The 27,500-nt window shown below is 36.5% G+C and overlaps 1 protein-coding gene across 1 annotated transcript in view; it reads right to left on the minus strand.

Annotated features, from left to right (window-relative positions):
- Positions 1-10,572: 10,572 nt before the first annotated feature.
- The window catches only part of LOC136854891 (glycine receptor subunit alpha-2-like), a 16,983-nt gene continuing 55 nt past the window's right edge, over positions 10,573-27,500 (minus strand). Inside the window, exons 1-6 of the mRNA XM_067131421.1 lie at positions 27,477-27,500; positions 23,170-23,304; positions 19,572-19,763; positions 17,084-17,121; positions 14,666-14,824; positions 10,573-12,917 (exon numbers count right to left, since the gene is read on the minus strand). The exon at positions 27,477-27,500 is cut by the window's right edge and continues 55 nt beyond it. Of these exons, the coding sequence (XP_066987522.1) occupies positions 12,687-12,917; positions 14,666-14,824; positions 17,084-17,121; positions 19,572-19,763; positions 23,170-23,304; positions 27,477-27,500 (779 nt within the window). The 3' untranslated portion in view covers positions 10,573-12,686. The remainder of the gene's footprint in view (positions 12,918-14,665; positions 14,825-17,083; positions 17,122-19,571; positions 19,764-23,169; positions 23,305-27,476) is intronic.

The following is a 27,500-nucleotide window of genomic DNA, read 5'->3' on the forward strand; positions in this document are numbered from 1 at the left end:
CATTGACTACCATCGCTTGTGTCCACATTTTCTCTCTCTCTCTCTAATTTTACAATAACTCTTACCACTTATGTCGACACATTTTTCCTCTCTCTCCCTCTCTCTCTCTCTAATTTTACAATAACTCTTACCACTTATGTCCACACATTTTTCCTCTCTCTCTCTCTCTCTCTCTCTCTCTCAGAATTTACATTATCACCACTTATGTCCATACATTTTCCTCTCACTCTCTCTCTCTGTCTCTCTCCCTAATTTTACATTAGCTGCCACCACTTCCGTCCAAATCTTTCATTTTACATAAATACAAAAAAAAACATTCACAGAACCGAAAAAAATTAACTCTCATGTCTCTTAAGCTTTCTCTTCTTAAAAAGAGAAAGTTCTCTTTTCATTCGCACTGCCCTTTTGCTCTCAGTTTCCTCTTTTAGAAAGGAAAAGAGGTCAGGTCTCCCTGGGATATTCTCGGCTCTGACGAACAAGGAGCGTGGAGAAATTAGAGAAGAAGACTGAGCCACAAAGCCTCCAGTTGTTTATGTTATATTTCTGTGTTTACGACTTGAGTTGGCGTTGAGTAAGATTATTATTATTATTATTATTATTATTATTATTATTATTATTATTATTATTATGATGATGATGATGATGATGAAACCTATTCATCTACTCTGGTGTCCCATGGTATTGCGACATCAATGAGTGATACTTTCTTGTTGATTTTGTCAATCAGATTGTTATTATTATTATTATTATTATATTATTATTATTATTATTATTATTATTATTATTTATTATTATTATTATTATTATTCAGAAGATGCAACCTCTGCATATGGAACAAGCCCACCACAGGGGCCATTGACTTGAAATTCAAGCTTCCAAAGAATATTATGGTGTTCATTTGGAAGTATTATTATTATTATTATTATTATTATTATTATTATTATTATTATTATTATTATTATTATTATTATTATTCAGAAGAACCCTATTCATATGGAACAAGCCCATCAAACAAACGTACTGGAAAGAGTCTGGCGTCAAACAAACTTATTGGAAAGAGTAACGTCAAACAAACGTACTGGAAAGAGTCTGGCGTCAAACAAACTTACTGGAAAGAGTCTGGCGTCAAACAAACTTACTGGAAAGAGTCTGGCGTCAAACAAACGTACTGGAAAGAATGACGTCAAACAAACGTACTGGAAAGAGTGACGTCAAACAAACCTATTGGAAAGCGTCGGAGACAAACGTTCCTCCAATATATCTGGAAGTCCCCAACAACTGGAACTCCAGGTGGTTTAGTGGGCTACGAATTGGTGCCCCTGGAGTAAACAATTTCCAGCCAATGAGGTTCCAGGAATTCGACAAGCAATTTATCCGGTGGTCAATTCTACAAGTCCTAATGTTGGGGCGAAGATGTAGTGTATTTTTATGTATACGTCTTCTTAGAAACCCCTAGAAGCTTTCAAATGCCTTTTTTAGTTTTCTGAAAAGAAAACTATTGTGCCGGCTTTGTCTGTCCGTCCGCACTTTTATCTATCCACCCCAGATCTTGAAACCTACTGAGGCTAGAGGGCTGCAAATTGGTATGTTGGTCATCCATCCTCCAATCATCATACATACCAAATTGCAGCCCTCTAGCCTCCTCAGTAGTTTTTATTTTATTTAAGGTTAAAGTTCGCCATAATCGTGCTTCTGGCAACGCAACAACACAGGGCACCACGGCCGGCTGGGAATTTCACGGGCCGCGGCTCATACAGCATTATATCGAGACTACCTAAAGATAGATCCGTTTTCGGTGGGGTTGATTATGCGCTGTACAGAAAACTCGATTGCGCCGAAGAGCATTTTTTACTTGTTTATGCAGTGTATTATCATACATCAGAGTGATTGAGAGTATGTATGAAAATATAATTATATTTTCTATCTTCCATATACATAAAAAATTACGACTCTATAAAAATACACCACCATTTCATTTTTAACATTAATTTAACATCCTTTTCATCATAATTCTCACCTTAAAAGTGATGACAGTAGCAATATTAAAAGAATGTTAAATTCACCCCAATTATCAGATTCTAATTTTTTTGGGGGGACTGGCAGTAAATATCCGCATCTGATATCGCAGCGACCAATGGCGTTTGCCAGGCTTGCATGAGCAGCCAATCACGGTCGGCTCCAATGATATCGGTTTCGGATATTTAGCGTCAGGTAAAAAAAGAAAAAAAATGAGCCGAAGTTTCTTCGGCGCAATTGAGTTTTCTGCACCGCCGCTACAGCGTATAATCAAGGACATCGAAAATGGATCTATATCTCGGTATGATGTTGTATGAACCGCGACCCGTGAAACTTTAGCCACGGCCCGGTGGTGGCATTGCCTATATCGTTGCCAGAGGCACGATTATGGCTAAATTTAACCTTAAATAAAATGAAAACTACTGAGGCTAGAGGGCTGCAATTTGGTACGTTTGATGATTGGAGGGTGGATGATCAACCTATCAATTTGCAGCCCTCTAGCCTCAGTGGTTTTTAAGATCTGAGGGCGGGCAGAAAAAAGTGCGGACGGACAGACAAAGCCGGCACAATAGTTTTCTTTTACAGAAAACTAAAACTATTCTGCCAATAATGATACTATTATTGGAGAAATCATGAATACATATCATTTCTCCGGAGAAAATCAAAATTGCTTTGTTTTTCGAGTCAAAATCAAAATTGCTTTGTTTTTCGAATCAAAATCAAAATTCTCTTGTTTTTCGAATCAAAATCAAAATTCTTTTATTTTTCAAATCGAATTACCAAAGCTTTCACTCTTACCTGCCAGGGGTCCTATATCCGAAATTCGGGGATTCGTTTGTAGAAAGCTTTTGAATCCTTTGATAACTTTCTTCACACTTAAATATGATTGATTTAATTATTAAAAGAAATATGATTATGAAGGAATAAAGCACTTATGAGAAATGATCGCAGAAATGATTTGGCAAATGACAAAATCCTTCATCACTGGTATTCTTTATTTTTTTTCTCTCTCTTTTGGAAAGAGAATGGTCAGGACCCAAATCCTTAGAGAGCAATTTGCCAATATCCTGCAGGAACTCCCTCACTTCTTTCCCCCCCTCCCCTCTCCATCCTACATCCCCTTCCTCCCCACCCCTATACCACATAATACGGCAGTATGTATCCCTTCACCTGATGCGCCTGGATTTCTTCTTCTTCTTCTACTTCTTCTCTTTTACTTTCTTCTTCTTCTTCTTCTTCTTTTACTTTTTCTTCTTCTCCTTCGCCTTCTTTTTCTTCTTCTCTTCCTCCTCCTTCTCCTTCCCCTTCTTCTTCTTCTTTTTCTCCTTCTTCTTCTTCTTTTTCTCCTTCTTCTTCTTTCCGAGAAAAACAGTTATTGGCTGAACCATTCAGCTCCCGATATTTTCCTTCTGTCTCTAAGTCCTTCAGAACTCTCTTGCGGAAGAGAAGAGAGAGAGAGAGAGAGAGAGAGAGAGAGAGAGAGAGAGAGAGAGAGAATTATTAGGCCTATTACATCTGAACGTCTCATTAAGTTGAAATAACTAACTACGGAGCGAAGCCAGAGATTTATTTATTCTGATTTATAGAGAGAGAGAGAGAGAGAGAGAGAGAGAGAGAGAGAGAGAGAGAGAGAGAGAGAGAGAGAGAGAGAATTATTAAGCCTGTTACATCTGAATATCTCGAGAGAGAAATAACTTGATGGCGGATTGACTGTCAATTCAGGAATAGATTGATGGTTGATTCACTGATACAAAAACTGGCGTCGCGGCGCTATTGGTCAACGATTTGGAAGCAGCAAGCAGGCATGTAAGGAGTGAACGGCGACCCAAAATATTTAAATTTTTAAACGAAACTAAGTCAAAATTAAATACTAAATAACTATTTTCAACGAAACTAAAGATATGTCACAAAATAACGTAAAGATATCACTTCGCAGGACTGATTTTCTTGCGTCGCAAATTAGCTGTAACAAGCTGGTAAATCTGAGTGAGTTTGTATACATACATGCATTAAAGATATGTACATATTTGTATGTATATGTATGTATATATGTATATATATATATATATATATATATATATATATATATATATATATATATATATATATATATATATATATATATATATATATATATAGGTAAAGGAATCATCTGACTTCACTCCATTCGGATTCCACCTCTCCTAGGGCTGCCGCCATCACTTATTCCGAGATCCATTTCCTCATTAACCCTTCCTTCTTCCTTCTTGCATGCTTGCTTGCACTTCCTGCCATTAGAGGTTTGGTTCTCTCTCTCTCTCTGTCTCTCTATTACTCTCTCTCTCTGACGTGACGATTTTTGGTTTCATAGATTCTTTTTTCTCTCTCTCTCTTACCAGTCATTATGGATTCCTTGACTACCCAGATTCTCTCTCTCTCTGTGTCATACCTGCCATTACGATTTCTTTGAATACATAGATTCTCTCTCTCTCTCTCTTATCGGCCACTACGATTTCTTTGAATACATGGATTCTCTCTCTCTCTCTCTCTCTCTCTCTCCCAGTACGATTTCTTTGAATACATAGATTCTCTCTCTCCCTCCTACCTGCCATTACGATTACTTTGACTTCACATTTTTGTCTCTGTCACTCTCTGTCTCTGTCTGCCTGTCTCTCATTCTCTTGTACCTCCCATTCTGACTTCCTTGACTTCCCAAATCTCTCTCTCTCTCTCTCTCTCTCTCTCTCTCTCTCTCTCTCTCTCTCTCTCTCTCCGTCACCTACTTCTTCTTTGACTAGCTTCTCGTTTATCCTCTTCTAAACATTCCTGTGACTTTGAGGAACAGTAGACTGAAGTGCTGGTGAGGTGTCGACGTGAAGGAGAAGCGGTGTGTGGACCTCTGGATTCGGTCGTTCCAAACGAGGGGAAGCTGAAAAGGCTCTTAATGGGTTTTAAATTATATTCAATTTTTCTAAATGCAGGTATCTGTAATGTATTAAGAGAGTGGAATTATAGTGGACTTGGTTTCTCCTGGAATATATTTTCAGCACGAGAGAGAGAGAGAGAGAGAGAGAGAGAGAGAGAGAGAGAGAGAGAGAGAGAGAGATGTGCATTTTACCCTATGATAAAAATAATCATCATACCAAAAGGACTGATTAAAGAATTAAACCTTAAATTTATTTCTGCTTTGCTGGGAGAGAGAGAGAGAGAGAGAGAGAGAGAGAGAGAGAGAGAGAGAGAGAGAGAGAGAGAGAGAGAGGCTGATTTTCTTAAATCTCTGCTTTGACGATAAAATTGATCATTACATCAAAAGGACTGATTAAGGAATTAAACCTTACATCTATTTCTGCTTTGCTGAGAGAGAGAGAGAGAGAGAGAGAGAGAGAGAGAGAGAGAGAGAGAGAGAGAGAGAGAGAGAGAGGCTTTTCACTCCACGATAAAATTGATCATCATATCAAAAGGACTGATTAAGGAATTAAACTTTAAACCTATTTCTGCTTTGCTGAGAGAGAGAAAGAGAGAATGAAACCTCTCACCCCACCTATTAAAAAAAAAAAACAAACACATTAAAGAAAGGACTGCTTAAGAAACAAACACGCTGCAAATTTACTCTCTTTTTATTGTTTACAATCAAAATATAGACTATATGATTATAATCACTTCCCTTATGAACCCACGTCCGGCGCCTCATTATATAAACACGGCGCTTAGTATTAGCTAACAGTAACGGAACTCACTTCAAGAGAACCAGAGTCTCTCTCCGCTTTTTCTGAATTTCTGCTGGGCTATTCTATTTGGAAAGACAATACATCATGAAAACGACACAGACTCCACCTCCGAAAAGTCTACCACGACAAATAAAATACAAAGGGGGGAATGTCTCTGCTACGAGGTTCCACAATGCTTTGGAGAACTTTCAAGAGTCTACAGGAACTTCTTTAGTTTCGTAAGGGGTCAGGTCGAGGGCTTAATGAGAGGGTGAAAATGGAAGTCTTATTGATTCATGTTGTGGGTTCCCGTACATAAATACGTATTCACATGGGAGATTACAGTGCTGGGGATATATGTATATATACAATATAATATAAATCCTACACTTTTTTTGGAATGTAATATTTCGTCCCTTCTCCAAATACGTACAAAATGGACAGGGCCATAAACTCCTTTATTTTTCAGTAGTGTGTGGGGAATGAGGGTAGGGGGGTTGAATATGGGTTGGGAGGGGGAGGGGAAGGGGTAGGATTGGACAAACAAAAGAGAAACGAAGACTCTATAAACTATTGCTGAAATATTACAATGATATCATGAAGCTATTCACAGCAGAAAGTTTTGGGTTGAGGTTACGCCAATAAAAAAATATTCAATACTTATAATTATTTCCACAGGTTAAAAGAGTGGACTAATATGCATATAACTAACTTTCCGAAAAAGATACGTACATAAAAATAATAGTGATTTATACAGAACTGGTACACGTATCCGAAAATAAAGCTATAAAAGAATACTGTTTATATCTTTTTAAATAGTCTAGCAGTCTTTAAATTTGATGCCATTTTTTCCTTAAAAGTGTCCTTTCTCAAAAATGCATATACATACAATTAAATTAATATAACCGCATTGTTATCTATACATATGTATAAAGCTCAATGTATAATCTGTCCCGCACCTGAAAAGCCTTGATCGTTCTCAGCTACTGGGAAATATACGTTGTTAATATTTCATTCATGAAGAAATCAAAGCGTACAGTCAAAATGATTATGAATTTCTAAACCGAGAGTTATCAGGCGAATATAATTCATCTAAACACTCTCCATCTTGCAGCGAAGTAATTCTAAACAATAATAATTCGAGATTCAAAAAAAATATATAGCGAATATTTCTGCCAATACAATTTAAATAAAAAATATATTTGAAAATTTACTGTCTAGCAGCAGGAGAATATTAAATTTATATTATGCTTGTAATTCATTCCTTTTCGACGAACAAGGTATATAGCTCGCTTGTCAAAAAAAAAAATACACAAAAAAATAACATACGAGGCCTTTTCCAATAGCTATTTGGGCGTAGCTGATATCATATAACTTAAAGCGAAGCAGATTTTTATTTTTTTTTATTCCGCGGGGATATTTTGCGAAAACTGACTGATACATATATTTCGCATTTCTTTCTGCCCAGAATTCATGTGTGTTACACAGGTTTTTGTTTCATGGACGCAAAAGGATATTTTTGCTACATTTGTTTTAGAAGGGAAAACTGAAATGTTTTATTATCTACTAATTCTGGAAGTTCAGCGGAATTTTTTATCAAAGAGGTGAGTGGCGCAGTGTATGTAAGTAATGCTGATATATTGTTCGTGGGACTCGTGGGCTATATGGTGTGTTCGTCACTAATTCGCACACACACACACACATATATATATATATATATATATATATATATATGTATATATACATATACAATATATATGGATATATACAGTATCTGTATATATATGCATTTATTTATATATATATACAATCAGTCATTCTCACTATATACCATCACAGAATACCAATCAACATCACGTCGATCCCACCACCATAACTGACACTATTCGACACTATATCTCATGCACTCACTCTGCAACACATTTTTCCTTTCAACAATCATCAAACATTATCTTTCTCTGCATTAAAAATATTCCAAACATTTTTTTTCACCAATCCCTGTAGATTCTCTTCACTATCACCAATCAACACAACATATTCAGCAATAATCAGCTTTTTACTGCCTGCATCAGTATATCACGAACATTTAACTTCAACTTTCACTGCTTTCAAAATATTAAATTTGTTTTCACCAATCTCTGTAGCTTCTCTGCACAACATCAGCAAAAAATCAGCTTTCCACTCCCTACATCAATATATCACAAACATTTACTTTTAACTTTCACTGCTTTCAAAATATTAACTTTGTTTTCACCAATCTCTGTAGCTTCTCTTCAATATCACCAGCCAAAAATCAGCTCGTCACTCCCTACATAAATATATATAAAAACAGCCCTTTCCAACATAAATAAATCCTATCAGACCCTCTTCTGCATAAATATACCACAAACAGCCCTTTGAAACACGAAAAACCCTTAACTCAGACCCTCCCCTACCCAAAACCAGGGCTTTTTCGGACTTACTAATATTTGAATCACTCATTTTTAATCTCATTTTTCTAAGTGGAAAGTGAAGCAGGGAGAGAGGAGCTCTGTCAACACTTCATTATCCGCAAATGACCGTCATTTTTCTGAGCTGGGAATAAAAAAATAACTATCCCTGTTAATTAGGCTGACTTTCATTCTCTCATGAATTATCAAACTGCCTGTTCATCTCCTGCTTACATCAAGGTTGTGGTTCGTCGTGTATTTATATGTATATGTATGTACGTGTATGTATATATATATATATATATATATATATATATATATATATATATATATATATATATATATATATATATATATATATATATATATATATATATTGTGTATATATGTGTGTACATATTGAATGTATGCATATATATATATATATATATATATATATATATATATATATATATATATATATATATATATATATATATATATATATATATATATATATATATATATATATATATATATATATATATATATATATATATATATGTATGTGTGTTTGTGTGTGTTTTTAACACCTTGATCCCACAAAATCAAACATTCACCCGTGTCTGTAGATCTGCAGATTTAGAATATTTATAGATTTGGAATCTCCATGCAGGATGTACCTCGTGGGAGGTCACTTGAACGTGAATAACACTGGGCAATACAGGTTGTTTGCGTCTTTCTACCCCTGCTGTTCCGAGGTACGTGGAAACAATAGGATTCTGTACTCGCAGGATTGCCATGGTAACAGGGTCTGCGCAGGACCTTGATGGCGTTGGTATTTGGAGGAAAGAAACGGCCGGCCGGTCTTGTCAGCTGATGGAAATTGGCGTTAGTTTCAGACCACTTGGCTAATTCCTTCAGTGGAGAGACTCTTGACAATATATATATATATATATATATATATATGTATGTATATATATCTATTTATATAAATACATACATACATATTATATATATATATATATATATATATATATATATATATATATATATATATATATATATATATATATATATAGTGTGTGTGTGAATTACTTCAAAATCAATTTTTCAGGGTACAACCATCACCATCTTTTGCGTATTTTCAGAGCTACAACCATTCACCATCTTTTGTATACTCTACAGGCTACAACCATAACCATCTTTTGTATATTTTACAAGCTACAACCATCACAGTCTTTTGAATATTTTACAAGCTACAACCATCACAATCTTTTGCATATTTTCCAAGCTACAACCATCACCATCTTTTCATATTCTACAAGCTACAACCATCAGCATCTTTCGCATATTCTACAAGCCACAACCGTCACAATCTGTTGTACATTTACACTTCATTCAATTCTCATAACAGAGCGTCGCTTCTCAAAAGCGAAAATATTCTTTAGACTCGGCAAAAAACCAAACGACTTCTGAATGAGCAAAATAAAACGTTTGCGAGTCATTACTGACGAAGTTTCTTCGTGCCGTGAACGCGAGCCAAAGGAAATGGCGACAAAGCATTATTATCTTTCATTCTTGGAGGGATTTCCCTCCGGAGTTTACCCGTATGTTTACCAACTGAGGAGTTTCTTCTGAGGAGTGAAGTGGCAACTGAGGAGACGCTTGTCTTCTTTGGGTAAGGCGCGAGCACTTAAGGTGAACTGGATTGGAAGGTGAGGGAGGGGAGGGTGGAAACAAAACATGGGCACTTAAGTGACCAACTTTCTCTCTCTCTCTCTCTCTCTCTCTCTCTCTCTCTCTCTCTCTACAGGATTTGAAGAAGAGGAAGAAGGAGACAAAACAAGGGCACTTAAGTGACCGGGTCTCCTTTCGCAGGATTTGAAGAAGAAGAAGAAGAAGAAGAAGAAGAAGAAGAAGAAGAAGAAGAAGAAAAAGAAGAAGAAGAAGAAGAAGAAGAAGAAGAAGAAGAAGAAGAAGAAGAAGATTAACGTGACCAGGCCTCCTTATCCAGAAGAAGAAGAAGAAGAAGAAGAAGAAGAAAGAAGAAGAAGAAGAAGAAGAAGAAGAAGAAGAAGAAGAAGATTAACGTGACCAGGCCTCCTTATCCAGAATTAGAAGAAGAAGAAGAAGAAGATTAACGTGACCAGGCCTCCTTATCCAGAAGAAGAAGAAGAAGAAGAAGAAGAAGAAGAAGAAGAAGAAGACAAGACACGCGCATTTAAGTGACCAGCTCTCCTTTCGCAGGATTTGAAGTAGAAGAAGAAGAAGAAGAAGAAGATTTCTTAAATGATGGCGTCTTACCCACAGCAGAACCAAACTAAACTAAAAATCAAAGCTATGAGGGTGATGAACTGAATATATATATATATATATATATATATATATATATATATATATATATATATATATATATATATATATATATATATATATATATATATATATATATATATATATATATATATATATATTCTGATGCTTTAACTTAGGCCGTATGAAAATTGAGTTGGAGGATCTTATAAATTAAAAAAAATTTATTACTTATGGATATCATTTTCAGTATTTTTTTCAATACCGCAACTATTCTGTCACATTCTCTCTCACTATCTTCACACACACACATATACATACATACAAGTATGTATATATGTATGTATATATATATATACAACCACACATACCCACAACACACATATATATGTACACACGCACCCACACACACGATCCCGTCCTCTGCACCCTCAACATCTGTTACAGATGTTTCTGTTAATCTTACGAGAACGCTCCCGTGCTCTGGGTAATTAAACATGACAGAAAATAAAAGTTGAATATGTTTCACGAATTTTCACACACTGGTATTTTACCCTAATACAAGCAATCAGGTCAAGATGAACGGTCAGTCAACTGAAATTTTTTCAGGGACGTCAATAGAAATGCATTAATGAATTAATATGCATTATTGGCAGCAAATGAATTACGGAACTTTCGTCTTTAGCTTAATGAACCAAACCTCCGGAATTGATGTGACTGTTTCTTAATTATTCTTCTGTTCATTCAGGATGAAAGTTATATCATTTGGTATAATTAAAAACACGCTTCCATAGAGATTACAGTATATGAATGTCTGATGCCAAATAGAAACTCTATTTCAGTTTTTTTTTTTAGATTTCTTATGAGTTCCGAATAATCCTATTGGAGAAAAAATCCGCAGTTTTGTATGTGTACAAATATATTTAGAAATAGAGCTAAACAGCTTTATTTCTAAATATATTTCTAAATATATCCCTAAATACATTTAGAAATATAGCTAAATAGCTTTACTTCTAAATATATTTCTAAATATATCCCTAAATATATTTAGAAATAAAGCTAAACAGTTTTAGCTCCAAATATATTTCTAAATATATCCCTAAGTACAGTTTAGAAATAAAGCTAAATAGCTTTACTTCTAAATATATTTCTAAATATATCCCTAAATATATTTAGAAATAGACCTAAACTGCTTCATTTCCAAATATATCTGTACACATACATAACTGTGGATATCCATTTTAAGACTAATGCTACTGTGAGTATTTTTTTTAATGATCCTAACAGTGGCCTCTAAACTTTAATGCACTGATTGTCATCGATCGTGGATAAAGCTGAGTCGTTTCAAAAATGCAACACAAAATCAAAACAAAACGAAACAAGCAGAAATGAACGACGGAGAATGGTTATTTAAATTATTTCTGTGGTACTCCTTCGCGAGTGTTTGACAAAATCTAAATCTATTATAAAAAAGTCGACGGCATTTCTGAAGCAGATTTCCTCTCCCACGGAACTTTGGGGCATTTCCAAAACACGGGAGAGGGACTGATAACTGTTCCAATTGTACCTGAGTCCAGCATCCAAAATGACAGATATCCTTTTGGGCACTCTGTGACACAAGCCAATCAATTTCAGCTCGCTGATATCCTTCTGGGCACCCTGTGGCACAAATCAATCAATCTAAGCCCACAGATACCCTTTTGGGGAACCTGTGACACAGACCAATGAATTTAAGCCCACAGATGTCCTTTTGGGAATCCTGTGACATAGACCAATCAATCTAAGCCCACAGATGTCCTTTTGGGAATCCTGTGACTCAAACCAGTCAATCTAAGCCCACAGATGTCCTTTTGGGAATCCTGTGATACAGACCAACCAATTTCAGCCCTCCTTTTGGGAACCCTGTGACTCAAACCAATCAATTTAAGCCCACAGATATCCTCTGGGCACCCTGTGGCACAAACCAGTCAATTTAAGCCCACAGGTATCCTTTTGGGGAACCCTGTGGCAAAGACCAATCAATTTAAGCCCACAGATTTCCTTTTGGGAACTCTGGAACACAGACCAATCAATCTAAGCCACAGATACCCTTTAGGAACCCCTGACCCAAACCAATCAATTCAAGCCCACAGATCTCCTTCCGGGCACCGACCACACCAAAAACCAACCAATTTAACCAGAAATCGAGAGCCTCCCTTCAGAACAGAAGCGCGAACGGGAGAGCGGGGAAGGGCTGGCTCCGCCACAGAGGGACAAGACTTCATTGACGGTGTGACATGTAGTAGGACCAGTAGACGATGTTGAAGAACAGAAACGCCGCTGGGAAGATGACGCGAGACACCTCGTCGATTCTGACAGCCAGCAGCCTGTAGCGTCTAGAGTCGTCTTGGCTGATGGAGAACTCGCCAGGCGTGCCCACCGACGGAGGGGCGCCGCCCGCAGGGGATGGCTGTTCGGTGTCTGTTCCTCCTAAGCCGCCCTGGCCGTTGTGCTGTGTTTTTTTTTTGGAGGGGGAGGGAGGAGGGTGGGTAGGTGGGTTGTTTCCAAAAGGGAGAGAGAGAGACGATGCATTAATTGAGGTGTGATGGACGTGGGGTATCTATGTTATTGTTACCTGGGTGATTGGGCAAAATGTTATACCATATTTTTGTATTATATACTGATTATTCACTTCAAAGCGGTAGTTTTTATATAAACTTCAGCAGTATATATACATATATAAAGTACATAATGTTTGTGCATTTGTACACAATACAAATTTTTAAAAAGTATTCCCTAATTCACTATCAATTTCTTCAATATTCCCGTAAGACATCTCCCTCTCTTTCTCTTCATTTGCCTCCGGGTATACGGGTGAATTCGTATCATCACTTTAAAATCCCAAAAAACTAAACTAACAATGCAATTTACACTTGTTTCCTCTATGGCAAAACTTTAAAGGGACTTCGGCTTCATAACAACTAACAAACGAAAAAGAGTAATGTCTCATCTCAATACTGCTTTGCATATAGATTAAGATGGATGCCACCATATAAAAAAATATTTAAAAGCTTAGCTAACTCTGATAGACTTTGGTCAAAATTCTGGTCGTTTAATGAGTTCAGAAACAGGCTCTGGACCTACACCCATGCGCAAATGAATGTGCCAATTGAATACGTGCATGTATACTGCAATTTCTCTGCATACATTCATTGCAGAAACAGGTCCTGTGTGTACACGCATGCGCAAATGAATGAGGCAATTGATTACGTGCATGTATACTGCAATTTGTCTGTAGACATTCAGTGCAGCAATAGATCCTGTGTCTACATGCATGCACAAATGAATAAGCCAAGTGAATACACGCATGTATACTGCAATAACTCTGTATACATTGTGCAGAAGCAGACTTTGTATCTACACACATGCGCAGATGAATGAGCCAATTGAACACGCGGATGCATACTGCAATTTCTCTGTAAACATTCTGTGCAAAAACAGGTCCTGTGTGTACACGCATTCGCAAATGAATGAGCCAACTGAATATGCACACGTATACTCCTATTTCTCAGTATACATTCAAACTGTTGGCACGCGAAGGCGTACACAGCATGTTGAATCTGTTATAGAGACTTGCACGAGTCGAGATTATGGAAAAAAAAAAAAAATTGGTAAGCTGATTATGAGATTTTTCAAGACTTTCGGAGCGTGTGGAAAGAAACACGGGTTTTGGGAAAACCTGAGTAAAAGATGAAGAGGTTTTTTTTTTTTTGAAAAGTTTTTTTTTTGGGGGGGTGGGGTGGGTTTATAAGATTAGGTGGCAAATAACCCAGTCTATGGCTGAGAAAAAATAAGGGTAAGAATTAAAGTATGTATTGTGAGGTAAAATGATGGGTTGGTTTTAGGTGTGTAGGAAAATGTAAGGGGGTGTATGTATATGTATATGAATTTAAAGATATATGTATGTATGTATGTATATATATACATATAAATATATATATATATATAATACATATATATATGCATGTTTGTATCCATGTATAAATGTTTGTATGTACACACACACACACACAAATACGCACATCAAAAACACACACACTAATTAAAACCACACCCACACGCACGAGATCTAGTTCCAGCCCCTTTTGCATTCCAGATACCCGAAACACGCCCCCTGCCGAAATCCGACTCTCAAAAAGCATCAAAGCCAACCCTTGGCCCCTGAACCATCAACGGAATCACGAATACTCCCGATCTTACCGGCATCAGTTCCATCCAACTCTCGGAGGTGGTCTTTGAACGGCAGTTTATGTGGCACGAGTTGGGTATCTTCTTCCTCCAGTAGTAATTGACGATGGTGAACTCGAGGAGGGCGGCGAAGATGAAGGCGGTACACACGCCCATCCAGATGTCCAGAGCCTCGGGGGTGATAAGGTAAGGAAGAGTTAAGTAACTTAGTAAACAAACCGTCCTCGGCATTTCAGTGCAAACGCCCGTCTTGGCTTCCAAAGACTGGGAGATAAGGACGTTTTTAGTAAACATACACTTTTCCCTATTGTTTATTTTCATGGAATGTTTAGATATGATGGAATGCAAATATTTTTCACTGAAGATGAAGTCAGTGCAAACGCCTATTCTACATTGCCAAGGACTGAGAGATAAGAACGTTTTGGTAAACAAACCTTGTACCCCCATTTGTCCCCGACGATTACAGACCGACAAAATAGCTATCCTGCGCCCAAATTACCTTCAACAATCACAAAATTACATCTATTTCAATGTGAGCTTACCCCCAACAATAACATCTCTTCCAAAATTACACTTATTTCAATGTGATCTGGAAGTGGCCCTCTGTGCCTGAACAGAAACGCTGTCTCCCATGCCCCAGAACACCAGGGTTTTTCGCGAGAGGATAATCCCAAAGCCATCCTCTTCCAGGAAAGACTAATCAAATCCCTCTCTTATAAACCCCTTTCTTATACTTTTCAAGGTATACTAAGAGGGGGATTTTCCTTAATACAAAGGGAAGTCACCCGTCTGTTTCTGCTTGGTAATCTTTTCTCGTCAAAGACTTCCTCACACTAATCTCGGTGATAATGGAATCTAGCAGTAATCTACTTTTAGCACTACAGTATATTTGAGATTATTAATGTTATTTTTGGATAGGTGTTATACAATGTAACACTTTTTTATCTGCAACACTGACAGAAAATAACAATAAGGTAGTTGTAACATGCCACTTATTATCTATAACACTTGAAATAACTGAATGGTTGAAACTGACATACCTCATTTATATATATGGATATGTATATATATAAAAATATAATATATATATATATATATATATATATATATATATATATATATATATATATATATATACACACACACATAAAGGGTTCAAAATGTGATGATAATCCCACTCTCTCTTTTTTTTTTTACTGTAATCATATTAAGAATATTCAAGAAAAACAAACTTATCGAGCAGTTCTTAAAAAATTATTCCTCTTTGGTTCTCCAGAATTGGGAAATCTGAGTTTTCTCTCTCTCTCTCTCTCTCTCTCTCTCTCTCTCTCTCTCTCTCTCTCTCACTTACTGTAATCATATAAGAACATTTTAGAAAAAATTATCAGGCAATTTGGAAGTAATGATTCCTCTTTGGTGCTCCAGAATTGGAAATTCTCTCTCTCTCTCTCTCTCTCTCTCTCTCTCTCTCTCTCTTCTCTCTCTCTCTCTCTCTCTCCATCGCGGACCCGGAGTATATAAATCGTCGTCGGTCTTCGGAGCCTCAAAAAGACTTTGGAAATGAATTTCCCCCAATCTAAAATGTGACATTTTCTTATACGAGAGTCAATCGAAGATCCAATATATACCTTTGGGACCAGAAAGGACCTTTTTCAAGTTTAAGTTACCTGTACGATTTATTTCGTCATATCCTATTTATTTTTATTTTATTCTCCGTTTCGTGAGAGGAAGAGAAAGACGAATCCGGTTCTGAGAGAGAGAGAGAGAGAGAGAGAGAGAGAGAGAGAGAGAGAGAGAGAGAGAGAGAGAGAGAGAGAGTTATTACCTCCAAATTGCATGATAATCTTGCTTTTTTCTGAAAATTCTTAATATGATTGCAGTAAGATAAGAGAGAGAGAGAGAGAGAGAGAGAGAGAGAGAGAGAGAGAGAGAGAGAGAGAGAGAGAATTGCCAACCTGCCTGATAATCATGCTTTTGTAAAACATTTGTGATACGAGAGAGAGAGAGAGAGAGAGAGAGAGAGAGAGAGAGAGAGAGAGAGAGAGAGAGAGAGAGAGAATGTTCACATCTATAACTGAGTCTTCGGATTGCCTACATAAATCTCGGATTTAAAGAGAACTTCACTGAAGTTTTTAATTTTGGGGAGGAAGTTTGTCAAAAGGACGATATGTAAAGTTTTTTTTTCTTGGTGAAATGACGCTTCAGATTAAGTTTTTTTTTTATATTATTTACATAAGTCATTTTTGCACTAAGTCAATTGGATTCACTAATTTTTTTTTTTATTTATATTATCTAATTTTTGACAGAATTTTGAAAACCAGAAGGATATATAAGAAGTAATGAAGTGTATATATATATAAATGTATGTATGCATTTATATACATATACATATACATATACATAAGATATTTCTACTGCTTATTATCTCACCTTAATGTAAGACACTTGAGGAATCTTCATCTGCGTTTCTGAAAGGGAAAAAGAAAAGTTATTTAGAACTGTATACAGTCAAGCTTATATGTATATATGTATACCTACATATACAGTATATATATATATATATAAATATATATATACATTGTATGTATGTATATATACATATATAATATATGTATATGAATATATAAACTAATCTGTTAACTAATCTGTTCACCGGATTGAGAGAGAGAGAGAGAGAGAGAGAGAGAGAGAGAGAGAGAGAGAGAGAGTAAACCCAGTTACCCAAATGCAGTTCGTGTGTCCCTTTAAGACAGACTCAGCGAATCTGCTAAACAACAGAACGCAGCCATTATTGTTTTGTTTTTTTGTTTGTAACAGAATTTCATGCAAAAACATATTAAAAGCCTATCTGGGCAACTCTTGGCGTCAAAATGTAGGAGATTCTAAGTATATGAAGAGAAGTATGATAGTAAAGACAAGCATTATGAAGTAAAACTAAAAACAGACTTATAAAACATATCCATGTAGGCCTATAGGCCTAAGCATCCCGTCGACTCAAATTGGGCGCAGAAATTGAACTCCCAAAATAGCTCTCAAGATCCACCCAGGCCTTGGATAATAAATAGCAGTTTACTAAGCATTACAAAGGAAAACTAGAATCATTCTTATTAAATAAATTCACGTAGGCCTATACATATATCTATGGGCCTATAGGCCTACACTCAATCGACTCCAATTCCACACAAAAAATTCAACTTTCAAAATAGCTCTCCCAAGTATCCATGCACCTCTTGGATATTAAATAGCAGTTTACTATTAATCGTGTCTATGGAATTAGGAAAATGAACCCCCCCACCCTCTCCCCCCTAGGGGGGCAGGGCGTGGGGGGCAGAGAAACTGACTAGCAGCAATCAAACTGGCATCGGAGGTCTCTTAAACGCGACGTGATCCGGAGGTGCGCAATTAGGATGATGGACCCGAGGCAGCAACTTTTGAAAAGGACTTTGAGGACTTTAAGGACTTCATGACATCTTGGGAAAGTTCCTGGATGGTAAATCAAGGGGTGGATGGAGGAAGGGAATGATAAGAGAGATAAAATACACGAATATACATACATACACATACGTATGTGTAGAACCTAAGTTCATCTCACGAATCTCTTCATTTTTAAAAGGAACTTTCTACCAACAGCTTCTGCAAATCTTTTTCGTCTTTCTTTTATTTTTTTATTTTATTATTTCATGTACTTATATTGCTATCCTTAGATGCTTAAGGGATTCTATTTTTTTTCTGTAGGACTTATTCCCAACTGTTCTTGGTATCCTAAACCATTTGGCATGCTTGCAAAATTGCTTGCATATTTAGGTGACATTGTATATATATATATATATATATATATATATATATATATATATATATATATATATATATATATAATTATGTATACATATATATAAATATATATATATACAGTATATATATACACACACATATAATCATATAATAAATCTAAAAAAGAAAAAAAATATCACCTTCCCATTAGAGAATCATAAGGACGTTCGTCAACTCGCCTCTGAAAACGTGTCTTAATTCAACTATTTACGGTCGAACCTTTTATGTACACCCTCAAGTTTCCGACGTTAATTGGATTAAGTAAAAATAAAACACTCTAACCTAATTATATTCTCCTTTATATAACAATGTCTTGTGGTGCATCTCTTCTAAAAATAGCCTTTGCAATAATGGTATAGTGTACAATATTATATAGCAAGATTTTATCTTTGTAGGAATTAATGAGTTGGCGGTTCCCGTGTATACCTGTGTAGACGTATGTGTACATATTTGTACACGTGTGTGTGTGTGTGTGTGTAGAGATGTGAGTGATTTCATGTACACAATTATGACCGTCACTGTCTCATAAGCTTTGTGACTCCATTGTTATTTTAATGATGGTTTTCCTCTTTAAAAAAATTAAAAAAAAAATTTTTTTTGGGGGGGGAGATGGAAAAAGTGTGGTTTCATATTGCTTAGAACGCTCTCAGGTCGAATTTTATTTGTTTTATATATTATTCAAATTTTAAGGTTTTATCTGTGTTTTTTAAATGATTTAATGGAATGTCTACCTGAAAAACAATAGGAGACTGTTTTTTTATTTTATAATTTAGACGAAATTTTGATTTTACTTTCTGTATATGAATTCCTTTAACTACTTTTTTAGTTTTCTGTAAAAGCAAACTATTGTGCCGGATTTGTCTGTCCGTCCGCACTTTATTCTGTCAGCATTTTTTTCCTGTCCGCCCTCAGATCTTAAATACTACTGAGGCTAGAGGGCTGCAAATTGCTATGTCGACCATCCACCCTCCAATCATCAAACACACCAAATTTCAGCCCTCTAGCCTTAGTAGGTTTTAAGATCTGAGGACGGACAGACAAATCCAGCACAACAAGTCTCTTTCGCAAACTAAAAACTAGACCTTACCTGAGGCTTGGTTCGAGACAGTCAGAAGCGTGGTAACCCCGAGGCAGGTACGGGCCGGGACGGAGTCCGTGTCCATCCAAAAACCCATCCAGGAGATGACCACGATCAGAATGGAGGGCAGGTAACTCTGAACCAAGTGGAAACCTATGTTCCTTTCCAGGGTGATCAGCGCTCGTAGACAGCTGTAGTTTCCTGTTGGGGAATTTAGGGTTTGGGGGGGATATCAGTCGTTTTACTGAGAGAGAGAGAGAGAGAGAGAGAGAGAGAGAGAGAGAGAGAGAGAGAGAGAGAGAGAGAGAGAGAGAGAGTTAACTCATAGGTATGCGGGTTTGTAGAACCTAATTAAAATTAAGACTTCAAATGACAAAGAAAGTTTTTTTTTAGTGCCTTGAGAAAATATGAATGAGAATTTTAAATGTAGCGATGAATAGACACGTCACAGAGAGAGAGAGAGAGAGAGAGAGAGAGAGAGAGAGAGAGAGAGAGAGAGAGAGACTCAAAGTGAAAAACTGGAAAAGGAAAGATTACGAGACAATTATATATATATATATATATATATATATATATATATATATATATATATATATATATATATATATATATATATGTCCTCTCTTTAAGCTTATATGGTCTAACTGCAAAAAGAGTTACCAATGTTCCATAGATGAATTATTACATTAACCTCTACAAAGCATCAAACAATTAAACAAACATCATCAACTTCCTCCGTCAATTTGCAGACCTGCAATTATAAGAACAAAGTTGAATTTCGACCGCATATAAAAAAAAAATAAACAAAGACAGAGGTAGAGTTGATTTCCACCCCATGGAAATTGACAAGAGGAGAGCGAGTTCGATTGTCTGGCTAAAACTATTTCTCCCCAAACGAACGCAACCGAATATCCACCCGACGCGAAAATGTTCTTTTGGGGGGAGTCTTCAATCCGTCGTAAAATGTCTAACGATTCTTGTTGTGCTTTCGTTGTTGTCGTGATTAGTTTGAGGAAAAGTGGGGGGAAGTTGTTCCCCCTTTTTCCTGCGCCGACAAATGTAACCTTTGCATGTTTGCAAGCGAAGTTCGGGAAGGTTCCCTAATTACGGCGTCTGCAAAACTTCACGCGCCCAGCTTTTTGCGGGAGGGAGGCAAATGGAGGCAGCCAAATATACATCTTCTTTAACATTTTTTTTGGGGGGGGCAGTTCTTGTTAGTTTAAGCGTTTTATTCTCTTTACGCGCGCGCGCACACACAGGTACACGCGTGTGTATATGTGTATGTGTATATATATATATATGTATATATATGTATATGTATATGTATATATACTGTAATATATATATATATATTTATACATACACATATATAATATATATACATATTTATATAAAACTTTCTCTCTCTCTTGCAAGTAAGATATTACCAACGTGGAGTGAATTTGATGTTAAACGATACTTGTGAATTTACATATATACAAAAAATATATAATCTATATATACATTCTCTTATATATACAGTATATACAAAAAGATGTATATAATATAAATATACATTCTCCTTCCATCTCTCTCTCTCTCTTTAACCCTCGTCTTTTTTTTTTCTTTTTTTTTTTTTTTTTGCCCCCATAACTTAGTAATTCAATCACAGCACACGATGACTTTCAGGGCTGTGCGACAACATTCACAGCCAGAATCTAGGTGCGCAGACAATGTTTGTTCCGGGCGGAGTTTTCCATTTTAATTTCATCTCCGTGCCGATTAATATTTGCTTTAATCCGACTATAGAACTATTCGCCCGAGATCGATTGCGTCAGATTAAGGGGGGGGGAGGGGGTAGGAGGAGAGAGGGGAGGGGAGGGAAGGGGGTGAGAGGACAAAAATCCCGGAAGTAAACAAAGGGACTGATATTGCACTGAATGAGGTGTTTGCATTCCCGAAGGGTGAACTGTTGTCAGTTCTCCCTATGGGGAGAGGGGGAGGGGAAGGGTATTGAAGAGGAGGGGAGGAGGGGGCACGGGTACCACTGGCAAAGGAGGGAGGAGGTAGGGTTACTGATATTTGGGAAGGTAAAGGGTGCCATTGGCACTGGGGGAGGAAGCATGGGTGCCACTGATATTGGGGAAGGGGGAAGGGTGCCACTGGCACTGGGTGTGGGAGAGGGGTGCCATCAGTATAAGGTAGGGGCAGGGGGAGGAAAAGGTGGGCGGTTCCTATAAGTAGTATTGGGAGGGGAAGGGAAGGGGAAGTTGTGGGTAGATGCCCTTATTACAGGGTACGGGGTAGGGGTGTACAGGCGACGGAAATGGAATGCATCATCCAATATGAAAATCAACATCTGTTTGGCAATGTGGAAACCACTGATCCCTTTTTGGGCTTGAATTGTAAAGTGAATTCCATGGGAAAAGGACATTTTTTATTTATTTATTTATTTCTGTTTAGGCTAAATTCGTTTTGGGGGTACCTATGGCCAAAAGGGTCGAAAATTCGAAGAGGGAGGGGGCTTAAATTGTAAAATGAATCCCCTGGGGACAGGATTATTTTTTATTTCATTTTATTTATAGATTTTGGCTGAATTCGTTTTGGGTGTACCTAGGGCCAAATTGGGGTGGGAGGGCCAGTTGTGATGAAGTCTATAAAATATGGTGATACTGTTTACACAAGACTTGGTTATCTGATACCCATAACACTTTCATTCATCTCGACTTACTACATTGCATGGTGCGCTCTCTCTCTCTCTCTCTCTCTCTCTCTCTCTCTCTCTCTCTCTCTCTCCTCTCTCCATAATTCGTGTGAAAAAGCTTTGCTCATGCCCCATAATTTTTCATGGGAAGGCTTAACATCTTTCATTGTTCTTAAGCTGTAAAGCTCAAAGCTTAGCTGTGCTCATCCTTAACAGCTCATCCTGTGAAGAATGATAAAACCTGAATCTATATCGATCATTAATTGCTCTGTCGCTTAAATGCCTGAAGCTTAGTTATGTTTTTATCCTTTTTCCCAACGTGATAAAGACTTAGACTACTCTGGCAAGGAGAGATTAAATACAATAGCCATTATAAGAGCTATCCAACTTTTACCAATTTGAAAGACAGATTCAAAAGATTGCCATTTTTTCAGAGTCATAAAACTTACCAATTTGAAGGACAGATTCAAAAGATAGCCATTTTCAGAGCCAGTCAATTTACCAATTTGAAAGTCATTCAAAAGATAGCCATTTTCAGAGCCATAAAACTTACCAATTTGAAAGACAGGTTCAAAAGATAGCCATTTTAAGAGCCACCCAACTTACCAATTTAAAAGACAGATTCAAAAGATAGCCATTTTCAGAGCCATAAAACTTACCAATTTGAAAGACAGATTCAAACGATAGCCATTTTCAGAGCCATAAAACTTACCAATTTAAAAGACAGATTCAAAAGGTAGCCATTTTCAGAGCCATAAAACTTACCAATTTGAAAGACAGATTCAAAAGACAGCCATTTTCAGAGCCATAAAACTTACCAGTTTAAAAGACAGATTCAAAAGAGAGCCATTATAAGAGCCATAAAACTTACTAATTTAAAAGACAGATTCAAAAGATAGCCATTTTAAGAGCCACCCAACTCACCAATTTGAAAGTCCTCGTGACATCTGTCAGTCTCATTGTTGATGATGTTGAACTGAGGCATTTTCAGCCCTCTGTAGATCTTGATGGGGTCGCCCCTTTTCCAGGACAGGCTGAGTTCGTGCGTCGTTTTGGAAACTGTCGAGGAACAGAGGAAGATGTATTTCAAGTTATTATTTAGCATTACTTACACTGAATTAAATCTAATGTGTATAGGAAACAGAGGAAGACGTATTACAAGTTATTATTGAGCTTCACTTGCATTCTTAAATCTCAGGTGCGTGCATAACACCTTTGACTTATGGCTGAGATAAAAAATTCAATTCAACTGATTTCAATTCAATATATATATATATATATATATATATATATATATATATATATATATATATATATATATATATATATATATATATTATATATATATATATATATATATAATATATATATATATATACATACATTTAATCCCCCCTGTCACACCACCTCCAGTTTTCAAACTCAGACCCCCAAGACTCTTCCCCAATACGCAAAAATTCCTGCCCCCAAATTCACTCACTCAATCCCCAGAACGCCTCACCCCTATTTTGACCCTTGGAACCTAATGGCTTCCACTGTCTGTGGGAAATGAATATTGACCTGGGCTTCCTTTCCACTGTCGTCTGAGGGGCCATCTCAGGGGTTCCACCATCTGAGGGGCCCCTTGGCAAAAGCCGGATGCACCACTTCGAGAAACTGAAACTGAAGGAATAAGGATTGGACGTTTTGATTCTGGAGCGAAATGGATTATGCTTCTTCTTCTTCTTCTTCTTCTTCTCTCTCTCTCTCTCTCAGCAGGAAGCGTTTCCCGGTTCAGTTGAAACGTTTGGGTGGGTGGAGAGTTGTATGTTATAAATGTTGTGCTCTGTTAATGCAGGGTGGGGGAATAGGGTTGTACAGATATGTTTGGTTTGTATGTTGGGAATTTATGTGAGCATGTGTGTGCAATTATATATATATATATATATATATATATATATATATATATATATATATATATATATAATATATATATATATATATATATATATATATATATATATATATATATATATATATATATATATATATATATATAAACAAGCACTCTTATACCCTAACGTTGCATAAGCTCAACCACACACCGTTACACTGCACAGATCGAACATAACGACCACCCGTCATTTGTGAGGGGGGGTTTGGGGGAATTTTAACGAATTCCACCAATCCCCACAAAATCCTTAAAAGAAAACCCTGCTGCTAACAGCACGCCACAAAAGGACTCCCCCAGGAGATAGAGAGAATGAAAGAGTATGCATACCTTAAAATCAAGCGCCATTATGGCCGGCTTACCTCAAATTGCCATTCAGATTTAACATCAAAAGCAAGTTCATCTGAGCGAGCCCCGAATTAATATTTGTGCCGCGGACAACTGCGTGGCGTTAATCAGCGCTAACGTCAGGAGAGCAAAGGTTGATGATGAAGAGTCTTTCCTAAATGGACATTGTTATGTTTGGGGGGATTTGCCTTTGTCGATTATCTGATGAATATCGTTATGGAAATCCGTCGGGGAAAGGTTTTGGTTATTCGGATTCGTGTGAGTGTCTCTCTCTCTCTCTCTCTCTCTCTCTCTCTCTCTCTCTCTCTCTCTCTCTGCTTCATGCTAGCCAATATCTCTCTCTCTCTCTCTCTCAAATTTAGCAAGACATCAGATAAGGTGTATCATAGACATCTCTCTCTCTCAAATTTAGCATGACATCAGATAAGATATAGCAGGGACATCTCTCTCTCTCTCTCTCTCTCTCTCTCTCTCTCTCTCTCTCTCTCTCAAATTTAACATGACATCAGATAAGGTATATCATAGACATCTCTCTTTCTCTCTCTCTCAAATTTAGCATGAAATCAGATAAGATATATCACAGACATCTCTCTTTCTCTCTCTCAAATTTAGCATGACATTAGATAAGATATATCGGAGACATCTCTCTCTCTCTCTCTCTCTCTCTCTCTCAAATTCAGCATGCCATCAGATAAGATGTATCACAAACATATATCTTTCCACCTATCTGCAATATCGCAAATTCCCGCGATATTTCTAATGCAAAAAATTCCGGAAAATATTGTTTATTGACGGCTATCTATAATATTCCATAATACTCCTTGAATGGTTCTTCCAGCTATAAGTAAAGATGTCTACTTTGCGAGTAATTGTTGCTACATTTCTATGAGCGATAGCAATTGAGATGTATAACCTTAACAGTAGTGATATTTTAGTTTTATTGTGCCGTCTTTCGTCCGTCCGGCACTTTTTTCTGTCCGCCTTTCAAATCTTAGACCATTGAGGCTAGTGGGCTGCAATTGGTACGTTGATCATCCACCTCCAATCATCAAACAGACCAAATTTCAACCCTCTAGCCTCAGTAGTTTTTATTTTATAGAAGGTTAAAGTTAGCCATAATCGTGCTTTTGGCAACGATGTAGGATAGGCCACCACATAGCCGTGGTTAAAATAACATGGGCCGCGGCTCAAATATTATACCAAGACCACCTAAAGGTTGATCTATTATCGGTGGCCTTGATTGTACGCTGTAGCGGCTGTACAGAAAACTCGATTGCGCCGAAGAAACTTCGGCGCATGTCTTTTTTTTTTTTTTTTATAAAGATTTACTGTGACAGGAATCTGTTATAAGTCTGTTATGAGAATAGCTCTCTGTCAGACATACACACAGACAATAACTACAATGAATGACACCCACCAAATTGTTATCAAGCTAATAATGACGATATTGCATTTGTTCATTTGTTATGAGGAAATCTCACTGACAGACTGACAGACATATAAACAGACAGGCACAGGCAATATCTACTACAAATGACGCCCTGTGATTTGTTATAAGATATATATACATATATATATATATATATATATATATATATATATATATATAAATATATATATATATATATATATATATATATATATATATATATATATGTAAACATATAATTTCTATATAATTTATTATATATATGAAAACATTGTAGACAGAAATACAGGTAAAAATCATCAAGACAAGTAAACAGGCAGATGACAGGTGACGCCCAAATCCACTACCTCACCGACAGATTCCCATTCCTTCTCATAACCAAAAAAAATAAAAATAAATAAAAAACTCATTTCCCTTCATTTCCATAACTAATCCCCAACGTGTGAATGACCTTTTTTTTTTTTTGGCCTTTATATGAGAGGGGGCGCCGCCCCTCATATCAAGACGAAATTACCGGACTTACGGTTGGAGGGAATGAAATGAAGATATAATATTACCCTCCTCTTCGCGAGATTGGCTGCCCCTGGCGGTCATTCGGGAGATAGTAACTTTATTACTGCAATTTGTGACTGGTTCTAACGACCCCCCCCCCCTTCCCCCTCCTCTTCCCCTCCCCACGTTGTCCCTAATAAGTATCAGAAGCTTAGACGGAAAGGGATTTTGATGGCCACGTGTGTGATGAACTACAAGGAACAGCTGAGAAAATTGGTTAGGAGAAGAAAAACGCATTGGGGTTATTGAAAAGTAAAATCACAGAGAGAGAGAGAGAGAGAGAGAGAGAGAGAGAGAGAGAGAGAGAGAGAGAGAGAGTTCAATATCATTAACCTGCTGACTGTTTATATTTATATGTATATATATACTTCTGTATATATAATACATACATACATACATACTTATCTTATATATATATATATATATATATATATATATATATATATATATATATATATATATATATATATTATTAACCTATACTGATTGTTTATTTATATGTGTATATATACTTGTATATATATATATATATAATACATACATACATACATACACATCTTTTATATATATATATATATATATATATATATATATATATATATATATATATACATACACACACACATATATATATATGATAACAAAGACACAAAATATTAAAAAAAAAACACAAAACAATTAACAAAAAACCCTCAACGAAACCAGACAAAAAAAAAGGAAACAAAAAATCCTGTGCAAGATTACTTACAAAAATAAAAAAATAATAAAACCCTTAAAAAAATGAACCCCAAAAATACCACATCAAAACATTCTTACAACCCAAAACTCCAGTGACTAATATACTCAACAATCACATCTAAGACTCAAAATTCCTATCTATAGTCTTTGTGCTTTCTCTGAAAGCGGAAAGTAGAGAAAGAAGATGCCCTTCGGCACGAAGATGGAAAGCACGGCTTTCCAGGTATAACTTACACGATCCGATTTCCATCGTGCACA

Source organism: Macrobrachium rosenbergii, chromosome 30, assembly GCF_040412425.1.
Source record: "Macrobrachium rosenbergii isolate ZJJX-2024 chromosome 30, ASM4041242v1, whole genome shotgun sequence".
Taxonomy (NCBI): Eukaryota; Metazoa; Arthropoda; class Malacostraca; order Decapoda; family Palaemonidae; genus Macrobrachium; species Macrobrachium rosenbergii.